Source organism: Porites lutea, chromosome 7 (assembly GCF_958299795.1).
Source record: "Porites lutea chromosome 7, jaPorLute2.1, whole genome shotgun sequence".
NCBI lineage: Eukaryota > Metazoa > Cnidaria > Anthozoa > Scleractinia > Poritidae > Porites > Porites lutea.
In genome coordinates this window covers 29,002,847-29,024,032 of record NC_133207.1, presented here as the reverse complement: position 1 = coordinate 29,024,032, position 21,186 = coordinate 29,002,847, and the positions used below count along the sequence as shown (strand labels likewise).

Here is a 21,186-nt window from a genome sequence, read left to right as displayed (position 1 = left end):
AGCAAATTTTTCTCAGTCAATTATTACTTGAAGAGGTCGTGCCATGTATGATGAACTATTGCAGGGAATAACGTAACATTCTTCTAGCTATAAGACAGCTTGGCTTTTTAAGTTATTTATCCTACATGAATTTCTGACTATGTTTTGGATGTTTGACCTTGCTATGTATAATTATTGATATGTATAGTCTAGTCAGTTGACAAGCTGAAAAAAATGCTGCTTTTGCGCTACAGTATATTAAGTGCCCACCCACCTAGCCTGAGACTAGGCTCTGCGTTTGGGGGAAAAAAGGGGAAAAAATCGGAGAGCGAAGCAAGCCAATAGGTATTCAGGGAGGGAAAAGGGTGGCGGCCCATTTTCCCATCTCCATGCCACCACTTTTTCCTTTTTGACCCCGATTTTTGCCTTTTTTGCCCACTGCGGAGCCTGGTCCCAGGCTACCACACACTACCCTCAACACACTTGTCACTCAGTCTAGATGAATCCGTGGCTAATTAACTCCGCTCAAACACCCTGTTGAACGTGCAAAATAGTGAATATGCTTTGTGATAAAGCTGTGATAAAACGAAGAGCGAGACGGGCGTGTGAGACTCTTTTTAATATGCTACACTAAAACGATTTTGAGAAGAAAACAGACTGTTTTGTAGTCTAGCTCGCAGGGGAGAAACTAGATGCCCAGGGATCAATTTAATAAAACTCAAACAAGTGTAATTTACAAATGTAGCTATTGTTTTCACACCCTTAAACAATAGCTTGCAACGGTGTAATATGACCCCATCCCCTAGAGATGGAGCCTGGAAACTATTCCTTGATTGCTTGCTGACCACATGATAGCGTGTGTTCAACTTGCATCATGGCGGCCGCAGTTTCCTCTTGTTGTCGATTGCTGGGATCAAAAATATGCAGCCAAAGATCTTTAATTTCACCAGTTATGCAGTTATCTTCGCACTCATGTAGAGGAGAGATAATTAGATCGACAGCACGCCTCCCTTTACGATGTCCCCGTGCGTATTATTACGTTAAACCTAAGGAGAAAAAAGGTCCGAGTCTAAGAGGTTGGGTCATGTTTGGTGCAGGATGTGTGGGTATGGCTACAGGAGCTGTAGTTTACATGGGTAAGAAAGATTCAGAATATACGAAAGTGTTAAGGGTTCCATTTGACAAGGATAGAGCTCACAGATCTAAATTGTTGGTAGCCAACACTTACAGAGGCAATTGAGGGATTTGAAACTGAATTAATTGAATTTAAATATCGAAATAGGGTATTCCATATTTTATCAGGATCTGTCTTCCACTGTGATGGAATTCATTTGTTAGGAGGGTCCAGTGTTCGACACTAACGCTTGCCCACTTGCCCTGGACAAGAAGAATTATGCGTTGGGCAAGTGTGTAAGCTGCACAGGTTGCCCGTTTGGGCAAGTGGTTAAGGATAACACTCGAGCTGCTGGGACAAGAATAAAATCCAACAACTGCAGCAAAATCACCTGATCCCTTTTTTGAAATTTTAGTCAGGTGAACATAGAAGGAGAATGAAAAACAAGTACAGTGACGGGTCCTTGCGCCGATACATTGAGTATTTCGTTTTCTGCCATGTTTTTCTTCACGAGCAAGTATTCATGGGTAAGTTTGTACCCAGTCCTCTCACGTACTTGCCACGAACTACCAAACAAACAAAGATGGCGGCCTGGGCTGAGTTGCTCAAAGCATGGTTAGCTGTAACTATTGGTTAAGCAGTATCAAAACCAATACGTTGTCAAGGTATTTAATGCTGGTTAACGCCAACCATGCTTCGAGCAACTGGGCCCTGATGAGCAACCATGAGTTTATTTCGTTTTGGTTTTACGCGGAAGTCACTGGACACGGTCACTAAAAGTGAGGACATCCAAGCAACACAACAGTTAAATTCTACAAAGCTTAAGGAACCAGGAGACAAGAGAAAAGCTGAATCTCAACCAGAAGTCTTCGCTGGGAAAAGCAAATGAGATCGAAAATACCAAACGTCATGGGAGCGCAACTTTCCTTGGCTTGTACACGATGAAGAAAAGAACACCATGAAGTGCAAAATTTGCTGTTCTTTTCCCGAAATTGCTGACAAATCTAGCTCCCTGTTCAGTGGAAATGGTGCCTTTAGGCGTACTACCATTCAGGCCCATGCTAAAAGTAAAACTCACTTCAAGTGTTTTGAAGAAAACTCTGCTTGGGAAAACCCAGGTGCCGCACCTATGAGAACAGCGCTACGAAATATGAATGCACAAGTCAACGAAAAACTGCAAAAGCTTTTCAACAGTGCCTATTTTATAGGCAAAGAGAATTAAGCTTTTGCAAAGTTTCCACAACTGTGAAAACTTCAAATGAAGAATGGTGTTGACCTTGGGGAAACGTACCTTAATACCGAGCAAAGCGAGCTGGTGATTTTTTGGGGGCAACCAAAAAATACACTCGGCAAGTAAAACTAGCGACATAGTTGCCCAGAGGGCAAGTTAGCAGAAAAATTAGTGTCGAACACTGGGGTCTGAATGTCCCCTTTCAGAATCTTGAAATTTGGGCTCAAAATAATATAGGGCATCAGAACCACTACTTAGTTACCCTGCAAGCAGTGGTTTCTCAAGGCCAGACCCGATGCTACGATTGAAGAGAAACCACCCTGAGCAACCATTTGCTTTCCCATCAAGCATGTGCATCCATGTGTTGCCTACATGAAAACTTCAAATGAAATCACTCTCTCTCGTTTTGCAAGAAACAAAATTTAGGGACTTTCAGATCCAACAACGTAACGGCAACATGAACATCAAAAAAGCAGTAGGTTACAGGTAAATAAGCCAATAACAACTTTGCACGTGCATTACACTTTTATCTTACATATTTACTTTGCCTTTTTTGCACAACTATGATGTGAAAATACCTAATTTTGCGTTTTATGGAGAACATAACAAGCAACAACGAAATTTTATTTCCCTCCCTGAGCACGGATATGGTCTGTAGGAATTACACTCCAGTTTAGTTCGCCTACATTTGACAAAGTAAGTTGGTAGAAATAATTGCAATTAAGACTAAAAGAGTGCAAATTCACAGCAGGCTCGTGTTAAGGCAGCAGTTATAAGCGTAAGCAAATGTGCAAGAGCCTTAACTTGTTTTTAAACACTGAGGTTTTATCTGTTCAAAGGTACTTTGGTCGTCCATGGTGCTGGACGGCAGCTCAATCAAAGAAGCAAAGGGTTGCTTGCACTGGTTTTTCTTTCTTCATAGCATGGCATCCCTCCTGGAGAAACCACTGCTTGCAGGGTACTACTTTGTCATCCCTAGGTGCTAGATTTTATATTTTATCGCTAAGGATGTGAAAAATAACTGTCCAACACATTTTTATGTGGAGGTGTGTGTGGCCGAGTGGATCTGGAGGTCCGGGATTCAAACCTCACCTGTCGCGTTGTTTCCTTAGACAAGAAACTTTACTCCACTTTGTCTCTGTTAACCCAGGGTCGGGTTGTTCAAAGCTGGGTTAAGATAACCCAGGGTCAGTGCAAAATTTGAATTCAGAAGTAAAGGCTTTAAAAGCAAATTCCGTTTAATTCTTTTTATCTACAACTGGATGATTGAATGCTCTAAAAGGAATAGAGCAGATTATCTGAGAAAATGCGTTTGAACAAGACAAAAAGAAATGCAGATTAAAATTTAATTCCGGGTGAGCGCTAATTGGCCTTCCAATGACTCGGCCCAGGTGTATAAATGGGTACAGCAACATACTGCTTGGGGGTAATGCTGCGATGGACTAGCATCCCGTCCAGGGGGACATTCTCACCATGGAGGTGAGAATGAATTTTTGCATTTTGCAAGGATACATAAATTGGCCCAGTTGAAGCAAATGGATATCATTAAATTTTAGTATACCGAGTTCCTAAAAGATGGGGTGTGTATGAGCCTTGAAATGTGATTTATTAGTAATTCTAATAATGCACTTTTGCAGTATAAAAATGCCGCGGGGATTGGTTTTATAGGTTGAAGCCCAAACTTGATTGCGGTAGTAAAAGTTAGGATAAATTAAGGAATAGTAGAGCATGCATTCAGACGTTTTAGGAAGAAGCTTGTATATAATAAGTTTTTCTATCCTGGGAATTGAATCTTTGTTTACTCTAAACATCAGGTCCTGGTTGTTCAAACGTTGGATAGCCCTTTCCACCACATAAATCACTATCCAGCAGATGAGTCTTTGGAAAACGAATTTCCCTATCCACTGGTTAGAGATTTATCCATCGGATATTGCTATGATAGCGCTATCCACATATTGAACAACTGGGGCCTGTATGACAGGATTAAGCAGCTCTTTCTTTGCTGACTTTTTGGCAGTTTTTTGGGATGCAGTTTTTCATGTAAATGAAACATGATGAAGTCAATGCAAAATATTTATACACCCATAATGCAACGAATGTCTTTTGACATCCTAAAGGTTATTCAAAGTGCTAATAGTGGATGTTTATGTGATAGGTTGGCCAGAAGCTGCTCCAGATGATGTAAGTAAATAACTCATGACAAATTAGAACCCAAAGTATGTACTGGTAACTACCTTATTCTCACTAAATTTCGCAATTATTAAATTCCACAAACAATCATGAGCCATATTTCGCGAGTACTAACGATTTTACCTCATAGTGCCAGACATTTTATTTTTTTTTTAAAGCTTGCTTGAGAAAAGATCGTGGGGATAGCTTTAGCTGATTGCTAGAAAGAGAGATTTGATTATCTTGCACTGAGGTGCTCTTGTTGGTGTTGTGGAGCATACAATTTGGAAACCACCCAATAGATTTTTTTAAAAAACTTGGTATTCTGGAGATTGAGTGTCATTTTATATGACCTTTAAATTTCAAGGTTTTTTGGAAACTTGAAATAAGGCAATGAAGTAAGGGTTACAATGCCCTAATTTTTGTCAGAAATTGTATGTTTACAATCTAGTGGCAGCCTATCATTATTCAAGGATAAATATCTCCAAGTTTCATTTTCATGTGAATGGCAGCAACAAGCAATCCATTTGAAACACAGAGAAATGTTACCTATTGGTGTTCCAGAAAATATGAAAATCTGGTTTTCTGACTTGAATCGTGTGATATGGGTGTTTCCTGATGATGTCACCATGAGAACCAACTTGTCATTTAGGGACCACTGTCCAAAACTTTGTCGCATATAAGCGCGTTTATTTTGAGTTACAGCTTGAATACTTTTCCCTAGCAATGGCCTGAAAAGATACTATAATTGCCTCGCTTCAAATCGAGAGGGGCTGGGTACGAGTCGGTTTATTATGGGATAAACAACACAAGACCCATAATAATATTATAGTCAGAAAGAGCGTATTGAAATGAGCAACATTCTCAAGTTTGGTGTTTATTGGGCCTATGTTGAACGAGATACAGCCATTCAAAAACTTGAAAATTTACTCAGAAATATATAGATGTCTGGAAGATGTGTCCAGCAAATTATCCATACATCTCTTATAAATTTTCAAGTGGCTGTATCTTGTTCAATATTGGCCCGATTGACACCAAACTTCAGATTTTTCATAACCTCAATGTGCTCTTTCTGGCCATGTGGGTCTTGTGTTGTTTATCCAATAATAAACCAACTCATACCCAGCCCTTCTCGATTAAAAACTGGGCAGTGGGCCCTTTAAGCATTCAGCTACCAGACTGAAGGCTCTGAGAAATGTTGTTTGGTAGCCAGAGAAAACAGCCAACATTTGGTAGTAAGTGGCGTCTGAGAAATGAGTGCAGAAATTCCATACTGATGACATGTCACTACCTAGGTCTGAATAGTACTTTTGATTGGTTGAAGCAAATATCCTACATGGCACAACTAATCAGAGGTACTACCCTGATCTGGATAGTGATGCATCATCAGTATGGAATTTCTGCGCTCATTTCTCAGATGTCATTTTGCAGGGAAACCCGTGGTGGTGCAGCAAAATGTCAGCTGTTTTCTCAGGCTAGTTGCTTGGGAGTGTATGAGTCATAGTTCTTTCTTTCTGTTTGCAGGAGAAAGATCCATACAAGAATGGTATGTTTTATTAAGAAAAATGATTTTGTATTATTTAGAAGGAAAGTTACAAATTGAAGTGCTGATTTAATCTATCAACAGATCCTGTGCCTTTGCAGTATATTTATAGAACAAGAGACAAGATAAGGGACTTTTATGAGGTATGGATCAAGTGCCCTTTCTTTCCCCACCTTAAACAAGGCTGTGCTCTGAGGAAAAGTGAAGGGAGCCCAGTGCTCTGCACCTGTAAATTCTAGGGTGCCCAGCATATGATTTGTATTAAAAAAAAAAACAAAAACAAGATTGTCCAGTCCGAAGAACAAAAGTTGGGCACCAAGGACTGCCAGGCTCTGCTAGATTTCAGCCCTGTTAAGTGTAGTTGTGTTTCGTGACCATTTCACTACAAATTTCCCTTAGACCTTTCCAGGGTTTTTGTCAACTTTTGTTGAGGACCAGCAAGGGAAAATCCTTTAACTACTGGAAAGAGCTCCTTGTGACAATTTTGAGAGTGATTGGTCAGAAAGGAAAACAAAGATTTGGCTTCACCAAATCACAGTTAACTTTGTAAAATTTCATGACTTTGTGATTTTCACTTACCGGTTATTATTATAATCATAATATCATGGGTGACAAATTACTCCTTAACTTTGGCATTAAAGATCAGCATAAATTTATAATTTTACATGTAATGTTCGGTGTGTGTTAGTGCCAAGATTGTGTCAAAGTGTTATAAATGAAGATGTCGGGACATTAAAAGACCTCCTAGAAAACCTAAACGCACAAAAGAACACATCAAGAAGGACTCTAACAGATATTTTGTAATTTGTCACCCATGATATTTTTAGGTAATCAAGCGGAAGACTCATGAAATTAGGGAATAAATTCACTTGCATTTTGTCCAAATTCTGATCATTTCCCTTTCCTAAAGGCTCAGGAAATTATAATAATTTGGACAAAATGCATGAAATTATTCTCTTACTTTGCTCATCACCATTTGATTACTCATACTGATTATTTCATTTTCCTTTTTTTAAATATGGAAGATGTTTGCTGAGCCCTCTAGCAAAATGTTGTTACCTGAACCTCTGCAAGAGCCATATTACCAGCCCCCATATACTTTGGTGTTGGAATTAAAAGACGTATTAGTTCACCCAGAATATGATGTAAGTACTGTCAGTATAACTTCCTTACCCGCAAAACATGAGCTCTCAAGGACTAAACTTGTGCCTACAGTCTCAGTCAAAATTGTTGGGACACTTTGCTGTCTCCTTGCCCTCCCAATGTTGGTGTGCAAGATTTGGTGAGTTTACGGTGATAACCAACATTGGAAGGACGAGGAGATGGGCTAGAAGAGAAAAACAGCATTTGGTGGAAGTGTCCCAACTGTTTTTGTCTGAGACTGTGGATCACTTGTGGGTTTGTCCACAAGAAATCTAGGTACAAAATTACTCAGACAAGGACTTGTTGAAAAGTGTTTGTACTTTTTGGGCTTAAGTGGCATTTTGAATTTTTGGTTTTTCTGAGGAAAGAGGAAAACTCTGGCAACTAGGGATAAACCTCTCACAGCAAGGGAGAGAACCAACAACAAATTTAATAACCTGCTAATGGCTTTCATGCCAGGGGTTGGCATGGCCCACATTGGGGGGTGGTGAGTGCTCCCACTGCTGTGCCATCCTTAATATAGTCATCAGTGTCTCCAAGATGGACACCATTGGGTATGGCACTAAGTGTCCAGCATGGAGAGGTGTCTGCCTTATGTAGTGTGAGTGAATTAAAAAAAAAAAAACCTTATTTGATTGTCAATGTATTTAGCATGAAAGGACTAATTAGGGACACTATTTTTACGTGATCATCTGAGCCACATGAAGGTTCAGCTACTTGCAGTGCAAAGGGAGTACCTTCATTTCTTGGTTATTTTAACCCATTCGCCCCTGAACCGCCCGTAACCGCCCGTGCGGATCCAGGTCCTTTCTACCCATTGTGACGTCATCAGTTTTAACGGTCAAGGACAACTTTCTTCACTAACTTGTGCAGAGTGAAGAGATCTTTCAAACCATACCAGAATGAGCACAATTCAGTCAAGGACACCGGAGAAACAAGCAAAAAACCACGTGACATTGACCTGAAAATCTCCATGAAAATCTTGTCCCATTACCCACCTACCTTTCCTTTCACCTAATCCTAAGATCCTAAAAGCTTTCCTAAAAACTCTTCCCACCAAAATCAAGCCTACTAAATGCCCAGCAAGAGAAAAAAAAAATGAGGCAAGAAAAGCAAAAAAAGAAGGGAGGAGAGAAAGCGAAAAGTAAAAGTCAAGACTGCTGTGTCACTTTTAAACCCAAAAACTATGTCGAAATTTTGCTTTCTGCGCATGCCCGAACTTCGCAAGCTGATATTTTGCATCTGGATCAGAAGACCGCGAAGTGTTCGACCTGTAAACCAGTTTGTGGTAAGTTTTAGCTCTTTATAGCACGACAGTGACCAGAAAACCACTCGACTAGCTTCAAAACGCGTTTTTCGGCAAAATCTCTAGGAGCGAATGGGTTAAGACCCTGAGTAGTGGTTGGGCCCTGGGAATCAAACCCTGCGACCTTCCACTCTGTAAACGCTCTAACTGACTGAGCTAATCCTGCCATGGCAGAGACAAACTTTAGGTGTCCATTATATTGATATTGTATTATATTGATATTGTATTATTTTGATATATTATTACAGCAAGGAGCCCAAAAGTGTGACCACTTTTGATTTATTCACACTCTTTTGTGCAGATTTTATCCAATCAGAAGCCAGCTGGAAACTGTCCTCAACTTTTGATTGGTTAATGTCTGCATGAAAGAATGTGAGTTCATTAAAGGAGGTCACACTTTTGGGATCCTTGCTGTATGAGAAAGTTAACTGTAGTGGTATGTTGTCATCTCTAAAAACTAATAACATCAAGCCTTGTAAGGTAAGGATCACTGTCCCATATCTCACTGGGATGAGATATACCTGGTAATTGGTACAGTCAAACCCTATTAATGTTTACACTGGCGGGCCATAGAAAGTGTTCGTATTAAGCGGCTTGAATTTAGAGAAAATGTAAGGAAAGGCTTGGCCCAGGGACAAAGCAAACTGTCTGTAATAAGGAGGTGTCCGTATCAAGTGGGTCTCCATTAAGGGGGGTTCAACTGTAGATTTTAACATGCTAGGAAGATTTTCTTTCTATTCTCTTTTCCCACATAAAATAAAATAATGGTATTTACTTCTTTCTGACTTCACTGACTTCGCTAAAATTAGCCTCTCTTTTCGTTTCTCCTTGCCCGGCAGAATTTTTTTACCAAGCGGAACGAAAATAGAGGCCTGTCTCAGGTTAACAATAAGTAGTGTCTTCACCATTGCTTTTTAGCGTAAAAGTGGCTGGCGCTTCAGAAAGAGACCTGGAGTAGATGCCTTTCTTAATCAGCTTGGGCCTCCACTGTTTGAAGTTGTCATCTATACACATGAAGCTGGATTTGTAAGTGTGTTCCTTATGTGTAATAGTTAAAATTATTGAAATCATAATTGATAGTCATAATTACAATAGTAGTCTGAATTACAATTTAAATCGTAATCATGGTCCTATAAATGGCTTGTGCAATTAAAACGTAGGAGTGGTGGGTCGGCGAGCTTAGCGCTATGCTGAAGCTCGTAGGTTAAAAAAATTGTCAACGTTCGATCCTTGTGGTGTTACTCATCCCATTTCAAGAAGCTTCGTTCTGGTTTGTAGTACATGAATTCTGTCGCCAATAGATTCTCAACGTATTGTTTAAATCGAGAATGATAAAGGCTATGTTCACACTGGATAGCTTAGGTTTGCACCGGCATGAAAACCATACCGGTTATGGATTCTGTTCACAAATAAGAATGGTGATTTCGGCGCGATTCTTGTAACGGAGCGAAGCTGCGCCGCGCTGCGCCGATCTCTAAAGTGGAGAGTCACATATCGGATGGGTGTTCAGACCGGATAGCTTTTCGTGTCGGCACGAAAATCTATCCTGTATACTGTTCACATAGCCTAAGATTGAATATTCAGAAACGTTATAACCCTTTAACGCTAAGATCAAATTTTGAATTCTCATTCGCTGCCCCTAATCATTTCCTACAGAAGTAGTGGGGAGAAGCTGATAAAATGCCAAGCAAATTCATCTTTCGTGATCATGTCCGTAATTCTCATGACCAAGCATTGATATTACAAGGAGAAGTTTGATGCTGATTATTCTTAGGGCTTAAAGGGTTAAATAAGCGGTCTCAATTAAATTAATTACTTTTAAATTTGCTGGCATTAGTAAGATTTCTATTTTTTAAAATTTCGGCAAATTTCATGGAATTTGTCTTGCGTTGTTGTTGAGTATTTTTTCATGTCTTGCACCTTTCTCCTTTTTCAGAGTGCCTCACCAGTTATTGATGGCTTAGATCCCAATGGAATGATCATGTACCGACTGTTCAGGGATGCTACACGATACACTGACGGTGTACACTTGAAGGTCAGGCGCGGGGCATAGCTTTCTTTTATATTATAAGGGGTGACCATCCACCCGCCCCGGAGGGAGGTACTCGATCAATATTTCGGTATAGGTGAGCCGCCGAGAGGCAAAGGCAGGGATAAGGGAACCACTTCACCAAGATAGCAAAAGCTTCAGTGTTATAAACGAAGGAACCGTTCAGGCATTTGGGTTTCTCATAAACAGGACTGGCAACTTTGAGGTTATGAAATCAATGGTTTGTTTAAGATGAGGTCGGCAACGGCACCATAATGCTCGCCTGCTCGACAATGTCCTCGCGCGATCGGAAGTCACCGTCCTCACCAAACCGTCCTGTAAGATCGCTAATTTCCGTCCACACTTACCCTTTGCTTGTTTATTCGTTTTCGTTGTTCACACTGCCATCACTGACAATTAGCAGCGCGTTGCTTTGGCCATCGAAACCTCCATTTTTATCACCGTTTTCGTTTGGACCTAAGGCCAATCTGTCCAGAGAAAGATGAAACTATACCTGCGTTAGTTTTTATCCAGTAGTCAGCAACGTAGGGAAAACGTTATTAAGGGGCCACCCTAGTCGGGGAAGGACAATTAACCGCCTAACAAAGGCTGGCCGCTCGATAGAAGTTGTGTTCACAGGGACTAGCTACCGCATGTCTCACTAAATAGAGGGTCGAATTTAACTACAATTGTGAACTTTCCACCATGCCACCGCCGTGTCCCGCTGTTGTTCCTGGGATCGTTACTGCCATGGAGACGCGCCAGTCAGCTATTGGCCACTTTTTACCCCTTTCTCTAGTAACAATCCTACAAGTCTTTTCGAAAGTCAGCTCGGCCCAGTTCCTTCTGGTTTCTAAAGTGGTGAATAAAAGTTGGACTCTATGTTCCTAATATTTAACAATTATTCCTCGAGCCCAAATGGGCTATTGACTCAGAGGCCATGAGGGCGAGAGGAATAATTGTTTTAGTAAAATCCAACTAGTTGGTAAAAAAATATCGAGAATAAAAAAATTTTAGCTAGTTAAAACTAGACTTAAATCCTTTTTTTGAAGCCAAAAAGCCAGCGCTTTTTGCTACTAGTGGGCTATAACATATAGCCTAGTAGTAGCTCAACCAATCAGAACGCAGCATTGATAATAGACCACTAGTTGGATTTTACTAAACCGTAATAGTACCTCTTGTTATATCAAAACTGTAGGGGTGTTTGTTAAACGACTTTGTATTCTTATTCTCCAGGATTTGTCTGCACTTAACCGTGACCTGTCCAAAGTTATCATGATTGACTGCGATGAAAAAGCTGCAAGTGATAACATACGAAACGCCATTATTCTTAAAAAATGGGAAGGAGATCCGCAGGACAAAACGCTTTTTGAACTTGTCCCTTTCCTTCAAAGTAAGTAACTGTTTCTTGGTTTACGTGTGGGGCTGGTGTTGGGAAGCGTGGACAGAGCGAAAGCTATGGCTCTTGTAAAATTTATAGAAACTGTCTCACATTTCTCCCAGCCCTTCTACTTCGTGGGGTTATCAAGTTATCATTTTCCGATCGTGAGAGGGCTCAGTCTCCTTCAATAAAAATAACTTTGTAAACATTTCTGTTGAAAAAAAAGTAAAAGAAAGCTTTTCGGGGTGTCTATTTTTTGAGAATACGCGAAAAAAAATTTTGAGTCAAGTCTCTTCCAGTCGTAGTCGTCCTCGTCTTACAAGTTATCGACTTCATTCTCAGTTCCCACCACGGATTCCTAAGAGGCAGATCCTGTACAACGCAGCTTCTCTTGGTACAGCAGGACTGGTCTAAGGCCCTTGATAAAGGTGGTCAGGTTGATGTGGTATTTATCGATTTTGCTAAGGCCTTCGACCTTGTAAATCACTCCGTACTTTTGAATAAGTTATACAAAAATGGAATTCGTGGTAGCCTTTTGGACTGTTGTAGAGACTATCTTACTAACCGCCGGGAAAGAGTCGTTGTAAAATGGGAAGTATCTGATTGGCTAACAGTTACCTCTTGTGTGCTGCAAGGCTCCCTGTTGGGTCCTTTATTTTTTATAATTTATATTAATGATTTACCAGGGGTTATCAGTGGGGATAGTTCCTTTGCCTTATATGCTGTTGATAGCAAATTATATAGGGTCATCAATTCTCCTGAGGATATTACACCCTTTCAGGGTGACCTTGATAAGATTTCTGACCTGTGCAAGGAGAATAAAATGAAGGTCAAGGTTAAGAAATGTAAAATTATGAGAATTACTAGAAAAAAGAGTCCTCTGGTTAGGGACTATCAAATTAACGGTCAAAGTTTGGAAAGTGTACTTACAAATAAGGACCTATTGTAGGTTTGCTTACTAGCTCTGCTGAACATATCATGGAATTCTCATACAGATTCTATAACTGCTAGGGCTAATAGGGTTCTTGGTTTGGTGAAAAGAACGTGTAAGGACTTTAGGGATATTACTACATTAAGAACGCTTTACTGCAGTCTTGTTAGACCTTTGCTTGAATACTCATGTGAGACCTGGAATCCTCACACACAACGCAATATAAATAGATTAGAGGCAATTCAGAGGAGGGCGACTAAGTTCGTCCTAAAGTGTAATGAGGATTATAACACTAGACTAAGTCTATTAAATTAACAAGTTTATTTAATAGGAGATTTGCGAGGGATGTTGTACTTTTATTTAATTTGTTTAATGGCTATTTTAATATAGATGTCTCCAACAAGCTGTCTTTTTGTAAAGATCGTAACTTAGATTATGACTTAGAAAAAAATGACTCTCTTGACCTTGTCTGTATGTACAGTAGTAGAACTAATGGTTTTAAATATAGTTATTTTAACCGTATTATCAATGAATGGAATAGTCTACCTAATGATATAAAAGAATCTATTAGTATTTCTGGTTTTAAGCACAAAGTTATATCATTTCTCGGTAATAGTTAGTCATATACTTTGAGCAGATTTCGCGTAGATGCGCAACGCCAGGGCTGGTGCCAACCGGCACGACGCCGTCTCGTTACGATTCATGACTACGGTTTCTCATACTCGTACGAGATCTGCTCTAGTATTTTTTCGATTCCTTTTTTATAAATTTTGAATTTCAGAGATTATAGATTTTTTTATTCTAGATTTAGATACGTTTTGTATTATATACATCTCCACATTATATTGTAGTTTTCTGGGGAGCATCCCGCGTATGGTGCTTAGTGCGCTTTTGGATGCTTCCCTATCCTCCTACACTAATTTTTTCAGTGTATATGTTTATGCTTTTACTTACTATATTGGAGAAAACTGTAGTAAATAAAAGAATCGAAAGGCCTACAACAACAACAACAACAACAACAACAACAACAACGACAACAGATAACTAACGCGCAAGCCACAAGGGAAAATAAGAGTATATTCGTTGACGTGTTAAACGTACCAGGGATTTGTGATTCTCTTTTCTGATGTAATTGTTTAATTGCGAAACTAGCATCATACAAAACAAGCAAGGAGTAACTTTAATTTAAGGTAAAACTCATCGTTGGTAATATTAAGTACACAATCAGGTAGTATAAAAAAAATTTAATTGTTACTTTACTTAAAGCAATAATGTTCCTGTCTGTTTTTCCTCTCTTCAGCCATTGCCACTTCAAACGTTGACGACATTCGCGCAGTTTTAGACTTTTATCGAAAAGAGGACGATATCTTAGAAGCATTCAAACGCAACCAGGCAAGATTACGAGAAGCCGAACAAGAAAGACTAGCACAGCTGAATCAAAAACAGGGGGGAACTTCATCGTGGTCAGGGATGTTTGGCAGAAGTTTTGGCTTTGGCAGATCAAGCAATAAACCGTAAGTTTTTCTCTTTCAATCGTCATTTTCGTATAATATGTCCGGACAAATGCAGACAATTTTTGGGGTCATGTAGCAGCTGCTCGGAAGAGAAGTCACCAGTAGTGCCTAACCCTGACCCCAAACAATAGTGAAACAGTTGAAAGAATGGCATGTCATTGTTTTCTGCGACCAATCAGGAGAGACCTTACGAGCAGCTCCTACACAGCTGAATTTTTTTAACCTGTTCCACCCGTTTACACGGAATCGTGCAATTTCCGTTCCAGATTGTAGTATTAGGGAGCTTGAGCATGCAACGAGAACGACGACAGCAGCAAACACTTCTCTTAAGGTGAATTTACGTTGTTATAAAATTCATCGCTCTTATTCCATGTCGTCAGAAACCCATAAGGGGTTTCAACCCCTTATGAGTTTCTGATGTTGTTCAATAGACCTTTTTACCAATACGGCGGCCATATTGAATTAATTCGATTTAAGGAGTATTATAGGATGCCCAGGGGGCTTGAGCACATTTCGTTTGTATTTTCGAGCGCTTTTCGGGACATTTTTTCTTAAAGTTTTCTTAGAATAAGATTGTAGTGGGAAAAAAGATCCTTGTGCCGTGTTTGGATGTAATAATGATCGCCTTTTCCTAGTTTAATATTAGAAATCTGGTCTTTCACTGTATATTTCTCGGGAAAAATGTTATTGAAATTTTGTGGAGTTAAATTCTAAAGGACTTCTCTAAGTTTTAAAAAAAGGACTAAAAAATCGATGTCTTGCGTTCACGTTCTCCAGAAAACGTAAAATAGGCCATTTTACAGTTGTGGGCTTGGTGTCCTGGCCTTTGAGTGAAAGTGAGGCTAAGGTTGACCTTGTTTTGATATAAACCTCCTTCCTTTTCTAATGGAAAGACTAGTTAGCGTAACAACAACTCGCAGTCGTATGACCAGCCTGAAATAGTAAAAAATACGATCGTTTTCCAGTCTATAGATAACAGTTCTTTTTTTTTACATTGTAAAGTGCTTAGGACAGCGATGTATAAGCGCTATATAAATTCCATTATTATTATTATTAGTTCTTTCAGAAAGCAAAGCTGTTACTTACTTTTTGTCGTCAATTCATTTGTTTGATCAGTCGCTCAGTTTATCCAGCTTCCACCACTTAATCAAATGGCTACAATCCTGGACATAATGAAATGGAAAAGTAAAGCCGCGGGAACTGATCCCGAAACTCTCCGTTTTTGATTTGAGGGGAGGTGGGGTAGGGGAGGGTCTGAATTTTTCCGTCTATTTTGTCTAAGATCGTATAACGTTGCGTGCTGTTATTTCAAAGGTTAGAGGTTAGAACCGGCTAGATCAAGCCCGAATGTTTTCATGATTTTATTATGTTTTTAATAAATCTATTTAGTTGATAAGATCAGTGGAGTTTCAACACTCTCTCGTAGTCACGTTCCTCTCTCACGTTGACCGCGATCAATTTATATCTTCACGTTATTCAGTTCAGCCTTCATGCTTCAAATTTTCGTGCCATTGCGTTTCTTTCTATACTGACGTTATTTATATTCTTAAAAGTTTTCTCGATCACGTTCTTTCAACGTTTCTTCTCATTATTTCTTTGTTTTTGTTTTCAATAAAAGTCGTTACTAAGCGGCATTGCAGTATTCTCGTTGTCGATCAATATATACTAATTATGTCTAAATACTCAACAGAATGAAGTTTTAATAGTCGTTTTATTGTTAGCACTGTTTATATTGGCGCGCACGCTGTTGGCCTCTGGTTTTCCGTTCACACATTAATAGTACCTCAACCATGAATATCATCGTTAACGTCTAAGTGCTTTGGAGAAATGGCTATGATTGTCTTTGTTAATATTTCAGTTCCTGCGCCAGTGGCAATTCGAATGTCCAAGTTGTACTCTTCAAACGGTAGGCCGGTAAATAACCGTAGAGTGCCCTCGTTGAAACATGTCCTTGAGCCACGTGCTTGCAGTGCTGCGTTGTTCTGTTCGTAAGAATGTGCAGGCTGGCTTTTGTCTCCAAGTCTGAGGAGATAATCCCGTTCGTTTGTACGTGACAACTCCTCACCAGAGTAATTATCCTTCTCTGCTCGAAAGGCGGATAACTTTTACCCAGGATTAGGCCAAATCCTTCTCGTCTAGGAATTTGCAACCGGAGCTGATAGTTGTCGCTAAGGCTTTACCCATGGACCAAGCTGAACTTGTTAGCGACAGCCTAAACCAGGCTATAAGGCAATAAACCCATTCGAGGGCTAATATTTTTGCCTAACTGACGTTAACTATGCTTTGCTGAAATTTAACGTCGATTCAGAAAGTCCTTTCGTGTGATAATTTCAACAATGAGTATGTGAACTTTTCTCCGCCGTAAGTCAATTAGTCCAATCGTTTCCGTGTACGTCTTTCGTTATTAAAAAAAGGACTAGATTTGGCCTTTTTTTAATACTCCTTAATTAATTGTGGTCTATAAATAAATATAACAAATTGTGAAGCAGATGCAGAACTAAAAAAGACATCTAAAGAGGTCAAAAAGGGTGCTACTACTGATTGCAATGCTTAGTGAATGTCAATGAAACATTGTTATGTAATGTGCAAGTAAATCGGTGTGCTTTCCAAAGAAAACCTGGAGCTCCTGAGAAAACACATAGAATTACGGTTGAGTTTAGCTCTGTTGTCAGAAAGAGGTCATGCTTTGTGTTCCCTTCGGGAAAAATTGCTTAACGTCTTTTTCTTAAACCTGGGGAAGACACTCGAGGGAAAGTTTATATAGGTGTGTACCAACGAGGCCTGCAAACCCTCAGTGGCGGATCCAGCGGAGGGGGCCCCCCTTATTTTTGGACCAAACTGAGGCCTGAAGGGCCGAAAAAACTATTTTTAAGACCCCTCCCTCTTCTTATCGGAAGGTCTGGGTCCGCCTCTGACCCTGACCCTGTTTAGACAAAATCTGTTCACTACCCTGTTTGAGACAAGAGACCTTTTTCGTCACCCTGATTCATTTCATTTTGGCTACAGTAGTAATTGTTGTCTACAACTCAAATCATAGAATTAGATTCTTAACGAACTTATATAGACCGCATATGAAGACCGTGCACCGCCATCTTTCTTGAAGCCTACGATTTTACACTCATTTACGTTGGTGCCTTATGTTATATTTCAAGAACCTCGGAAACTCTAGTGATGACTCAGCCTTTTAGGCTGTTCAGCATAAATACAATATGATATTCTTACTTCTTAGCGTTTTCCGTTCTCTTTAAAAGCGTCGCTAGTCTGTTCAGTTTAAGCATTTAGCTGGAAAAACTAAATTAACAAGCAATTAATGGAGTATTATAGTGAAGAGGTTTCAATTGGTCTCTGTTAATAATGATAATTATGAAGTACTTTTGAAAGGCTACTCAGTGGTATTAGTGGAATTTAGTGACTAAAGATTGACGAACTTTTGCTTCGCCTTTCTACGTGCGAATTCCCTTGTCATTAATTTTAAATTAAATCGATTCTCCACCAAACTCCTTTTCACACGCAATCAAGGATAAACTAATTACAGAATCGGTATTAAACGTCTGTTTGATTTAATGATTGATTTAATTTCTTTAATTTCTTGCTGACACATTATGTCGGAAATAAAGTTTTTTGTCTGATGGAAAGGAATGTTCGTGTGTCGGCGAAATGAACAACCAAGAAGCAAATATTGATGCGTGAGATACTTTCAGTTTTTAAGGTTATTTCGAAGCCATGAATAGTCATTCATTAGTACAAGTAGAAGGGAGATGATTTCCCCCCCATTCAATTCCACAAGACCAAAAAATGCTTTCTTCTTTAATTATTTTTTTGGACCTTTTAAGCTCTTTGTGCGTCGCGTAAACGAAGTGAACCCCGTTGTTTTCAAGGGGGAGCAAAGACCTGCTATCTTACTGGCTTGCTGGTCTTCATTCTTTGCCAAACCAACGAAGCTGACGGGTGAAAACATATGGGTCTAACCCTAAAACCCTAATATCAAAGCTCAAATTCGCATTTTTGTCTCTTACGTATTCAACAAAAGTAGTGGCGAGAATTTGTTGGAGTATCAATAAGTTTCATTTTGTGGTGTGATCATGTCCGTAATTCTCGTGACCACTCTGGTTTCTACAGCATTGATTTTATGAGGAGAAATTCCACGCTGATCACTAGTAGGGCTTAAAGGGTTTAAGAGAGGAAGCACATCACTTTTTCCTTCGGTTTCTCCTTAGTTCTTAACTGTTTAAGCTTGGATATATTACAGTGAAACCTGGATATAACGAGCCTCTATATAACAAAATCCCCGGTATCAGTAATGAACGATTTTCTTTACCCCTGTAATAGTAAAATATATGAAAAAGAACCTCGATATAATGAAACCTCTTTATAGCGAACAGATTTTGCCAGTCCCTTGAGCCTTCGGTATATGGAGGTTCCACTGTACCCTACTGAAAATCAATAAAACGTTTACTGAAAGTGAAGAGGATGTGAACTGCGGCAATGCAAATTTAAATGAAGATATGATTGTCGCTTTGGTAATTGCATTTTTAGCATTACAAATTAACTCGAGAAAAATGTTTCGGAACTTCAACGGGATTGGAACCCATGGCCTCTGCGTTAGCGATGCAGTGCCCTACCAACTGTGCCAAAACTACCAATTTCTTGCAATTGCTTAAATTGCAGTTACCACTGCGACGATCGTATTTTCATTTTAAACTGTTACTGCTGAAAAGTGCTCTACGAATGACTCCTTATTCTTACATTTCTTTCTTTTTACAGGTAAATCCAGACATTACGTGAGCTAGCCGTTTTTGCAAGTCTACCTTGCAAGTACGTAAAACACGCCGCGCATATGTTCGTCGATTAAACTACTTGCTGTTCTTTGCGGAGCAAAAGAAATGGATTGAGAAGATCATGTTGACACTGCATAGCGATCAGGGACTGTGAACTATTCTAAAGTATCAGTAAACAATGAAGATGTCACCTTGAATTCTTAAGTGACATATAGTAGCTGTGATACAAGGTTTACGCAGGGTATAGAGCTAGAACCTATAGGCTCCTGGTTGTACAATAGAATCTTGGCTTTCAAAAAATTGGTTCTCGAACCTTCCATTGTTCGAACAACAACCGATTTCTTTTCTCCGGTCAAACACTGTAATTTTATAACCCTTGATCTCGAACCTCTTAACCATTCAAGCCTTATTTCCATTTTCCCAGGAGGTTCGAAATATCGCGGGATTTTTAACACTGTTGTAGGGCATTATTAGATGTAATGTTGGAAAGAAGAATCACAACGCGACGCGTAGCACTAATTGACCTGAAATTCAGGTCAAACGAAACTTAAAGCCTCCAGAGGAATACAGCTGGAGCTACGTCCTAAGCCGCGGGACGGATGAGCTACGAGGTTGTTCTAACTAAAAGCTGTTGGTTATTACTGAACTTCTGTTAGGCTGTGCCGGTTACTAACTTTAAGGTATGCGTGAGAAAGAGGCACATTTTAGGGTGGTTCAGAGTAACCCGTTTTGAGCCTCTGAATAAAGTGGCTAAGAGGACACTAACGATGAAGTTCAGTAAAGGTCCTATGTTTAAAAGGGATATTTCTTTTTAAGGTAAACTTTTGTGCTTAAATAAGTCATTTCTTAGTACGTTCACCCATACACAAAATTCTCCTGTAGGGCTGTGAAGAATATATCAAACAAATTTCACCACGAAGCACTAACCATAATAAATTCTGTGATGATTTTTCCGGGCATAGCATTTAAAATTGAAAAAGTTGGCCCAACTTTTTCAAGTTTCAATCCACGTTCATCCTTGCCATCCGTGGCAACAGACAACAGGAAACAGTGTCGATGCCTAAATATAGTCTAAAATAACAAAATTTGACCATTATTTTGGAATGCAAGTGATGTGAAAAAAAGTTTAAAGCTTTTGAGAAAGATAGCAAATAGCGTGACGTAGCCTCTTTAATATGACGTGTTGATATCGAAGTTGCGCGCGAAGATTCGACAAAAAGGGGTGGCTGGGACACTTTCCAGCCAGATAGTAGATACTTTTTAAAATAATGAAAAATAGCACAGAAAAAGGCGGACGCGGTCCCCTCTACCCCACCTCTACATCCGCCCATGCGAAGAGATCTATCTGTCTAAGGTGACAAGTTAGGTGAAGAGTCCGTGCTTGAACTTAAAACAGTGCAATAAGATCAATAAATTGTTGTTATGTTATCAGCATTGATGATGGTCTTTGTTCGTGGCGGTCTTCTCTGTAGTTGCTGTGGAGCAACAGAACGTTGCCTGGGGCAGTCCATGGTTCCACCCACCTATCTCTCTCAAGCTGTTTACTAACTTCCCTTTATTACAATTTTTGCATGTCAACGAAACTTGCGACATGTCCTCTTAGGGATATTGCAATTTACATATGAAGATGTAGATGTCAGTTTTGAGAGTGCGCCGGGTATATCGTATTAAATTTACAGGGCTGTCTAAGCCAAAACAATTACGTTTGGTTTCACCAACTTGTCTTCTTAAAACACGTTTGCAATCTCTCTATTTTTAGTGTAATTGCCATTACTTTTTGCTGTCTTTTTCTCTGTCTCGCCGCCGCCACTCAAGTTTTGGAGAGTATAAACTCTTATCATTTCTACTATCTGCTATCTGCCTCTCTGTTGCACGCTGGAGCCATTGAAGATGTAATGTTATTCTGTTATTGACCCCCTAGTTACTTGAGCGGTGGGATTACTGCAGTTGTTCTTCCTTCCTTTCCAGAGACCAATTGGAGATCCATAACATGTGCTTTTCTATATGCCTCTGTGTTTATTTAGTTGTGCATCGAGGGAAATTCGTTCAGTAGTTATCCTTCCGGTTA

The 21,186-nt window shown here is 39.6% G+C and overlaps 1 protein-coding gene across 1 annotated transcript; it reads left to right on the top strand.

Moving 5' to 3' along the window:
- The first annotated feature begins 781 nt into the window (after window positions 1–781).
- LOC140943980 (mitochondrial import inner membrane translocase subunit TIM50-like) lies at window positions 782–20,546 on the top strand. The gene is made up of 10 exons (XM_073393088.1): window positions 782–1,115; window positions 4,480–4,505; window positions 6,018–6,039; window positions 6,121–6,179; window positions 7,062–7,181; window positions 9,404–9,511; window positions 10,422–10,520; window positions 11,751–11,907; window positions 14,127–14,340; window positions 19,105–20,546. The coding sequence occupies exons 1-10, from the start codon at window positions 854–856 to the stop codon at window positions 19,106–19,108; spliced, it is 1,071 nt and encodes a 356-aa protein (XP_073249189.1). The 5' UTR covers window positions 782–853; the 3' UTR covers window positions 19,109–20,546.
- The last annotated feature ends 640 nt before the right edge of the window (window positions 20,547–21,186 follow it).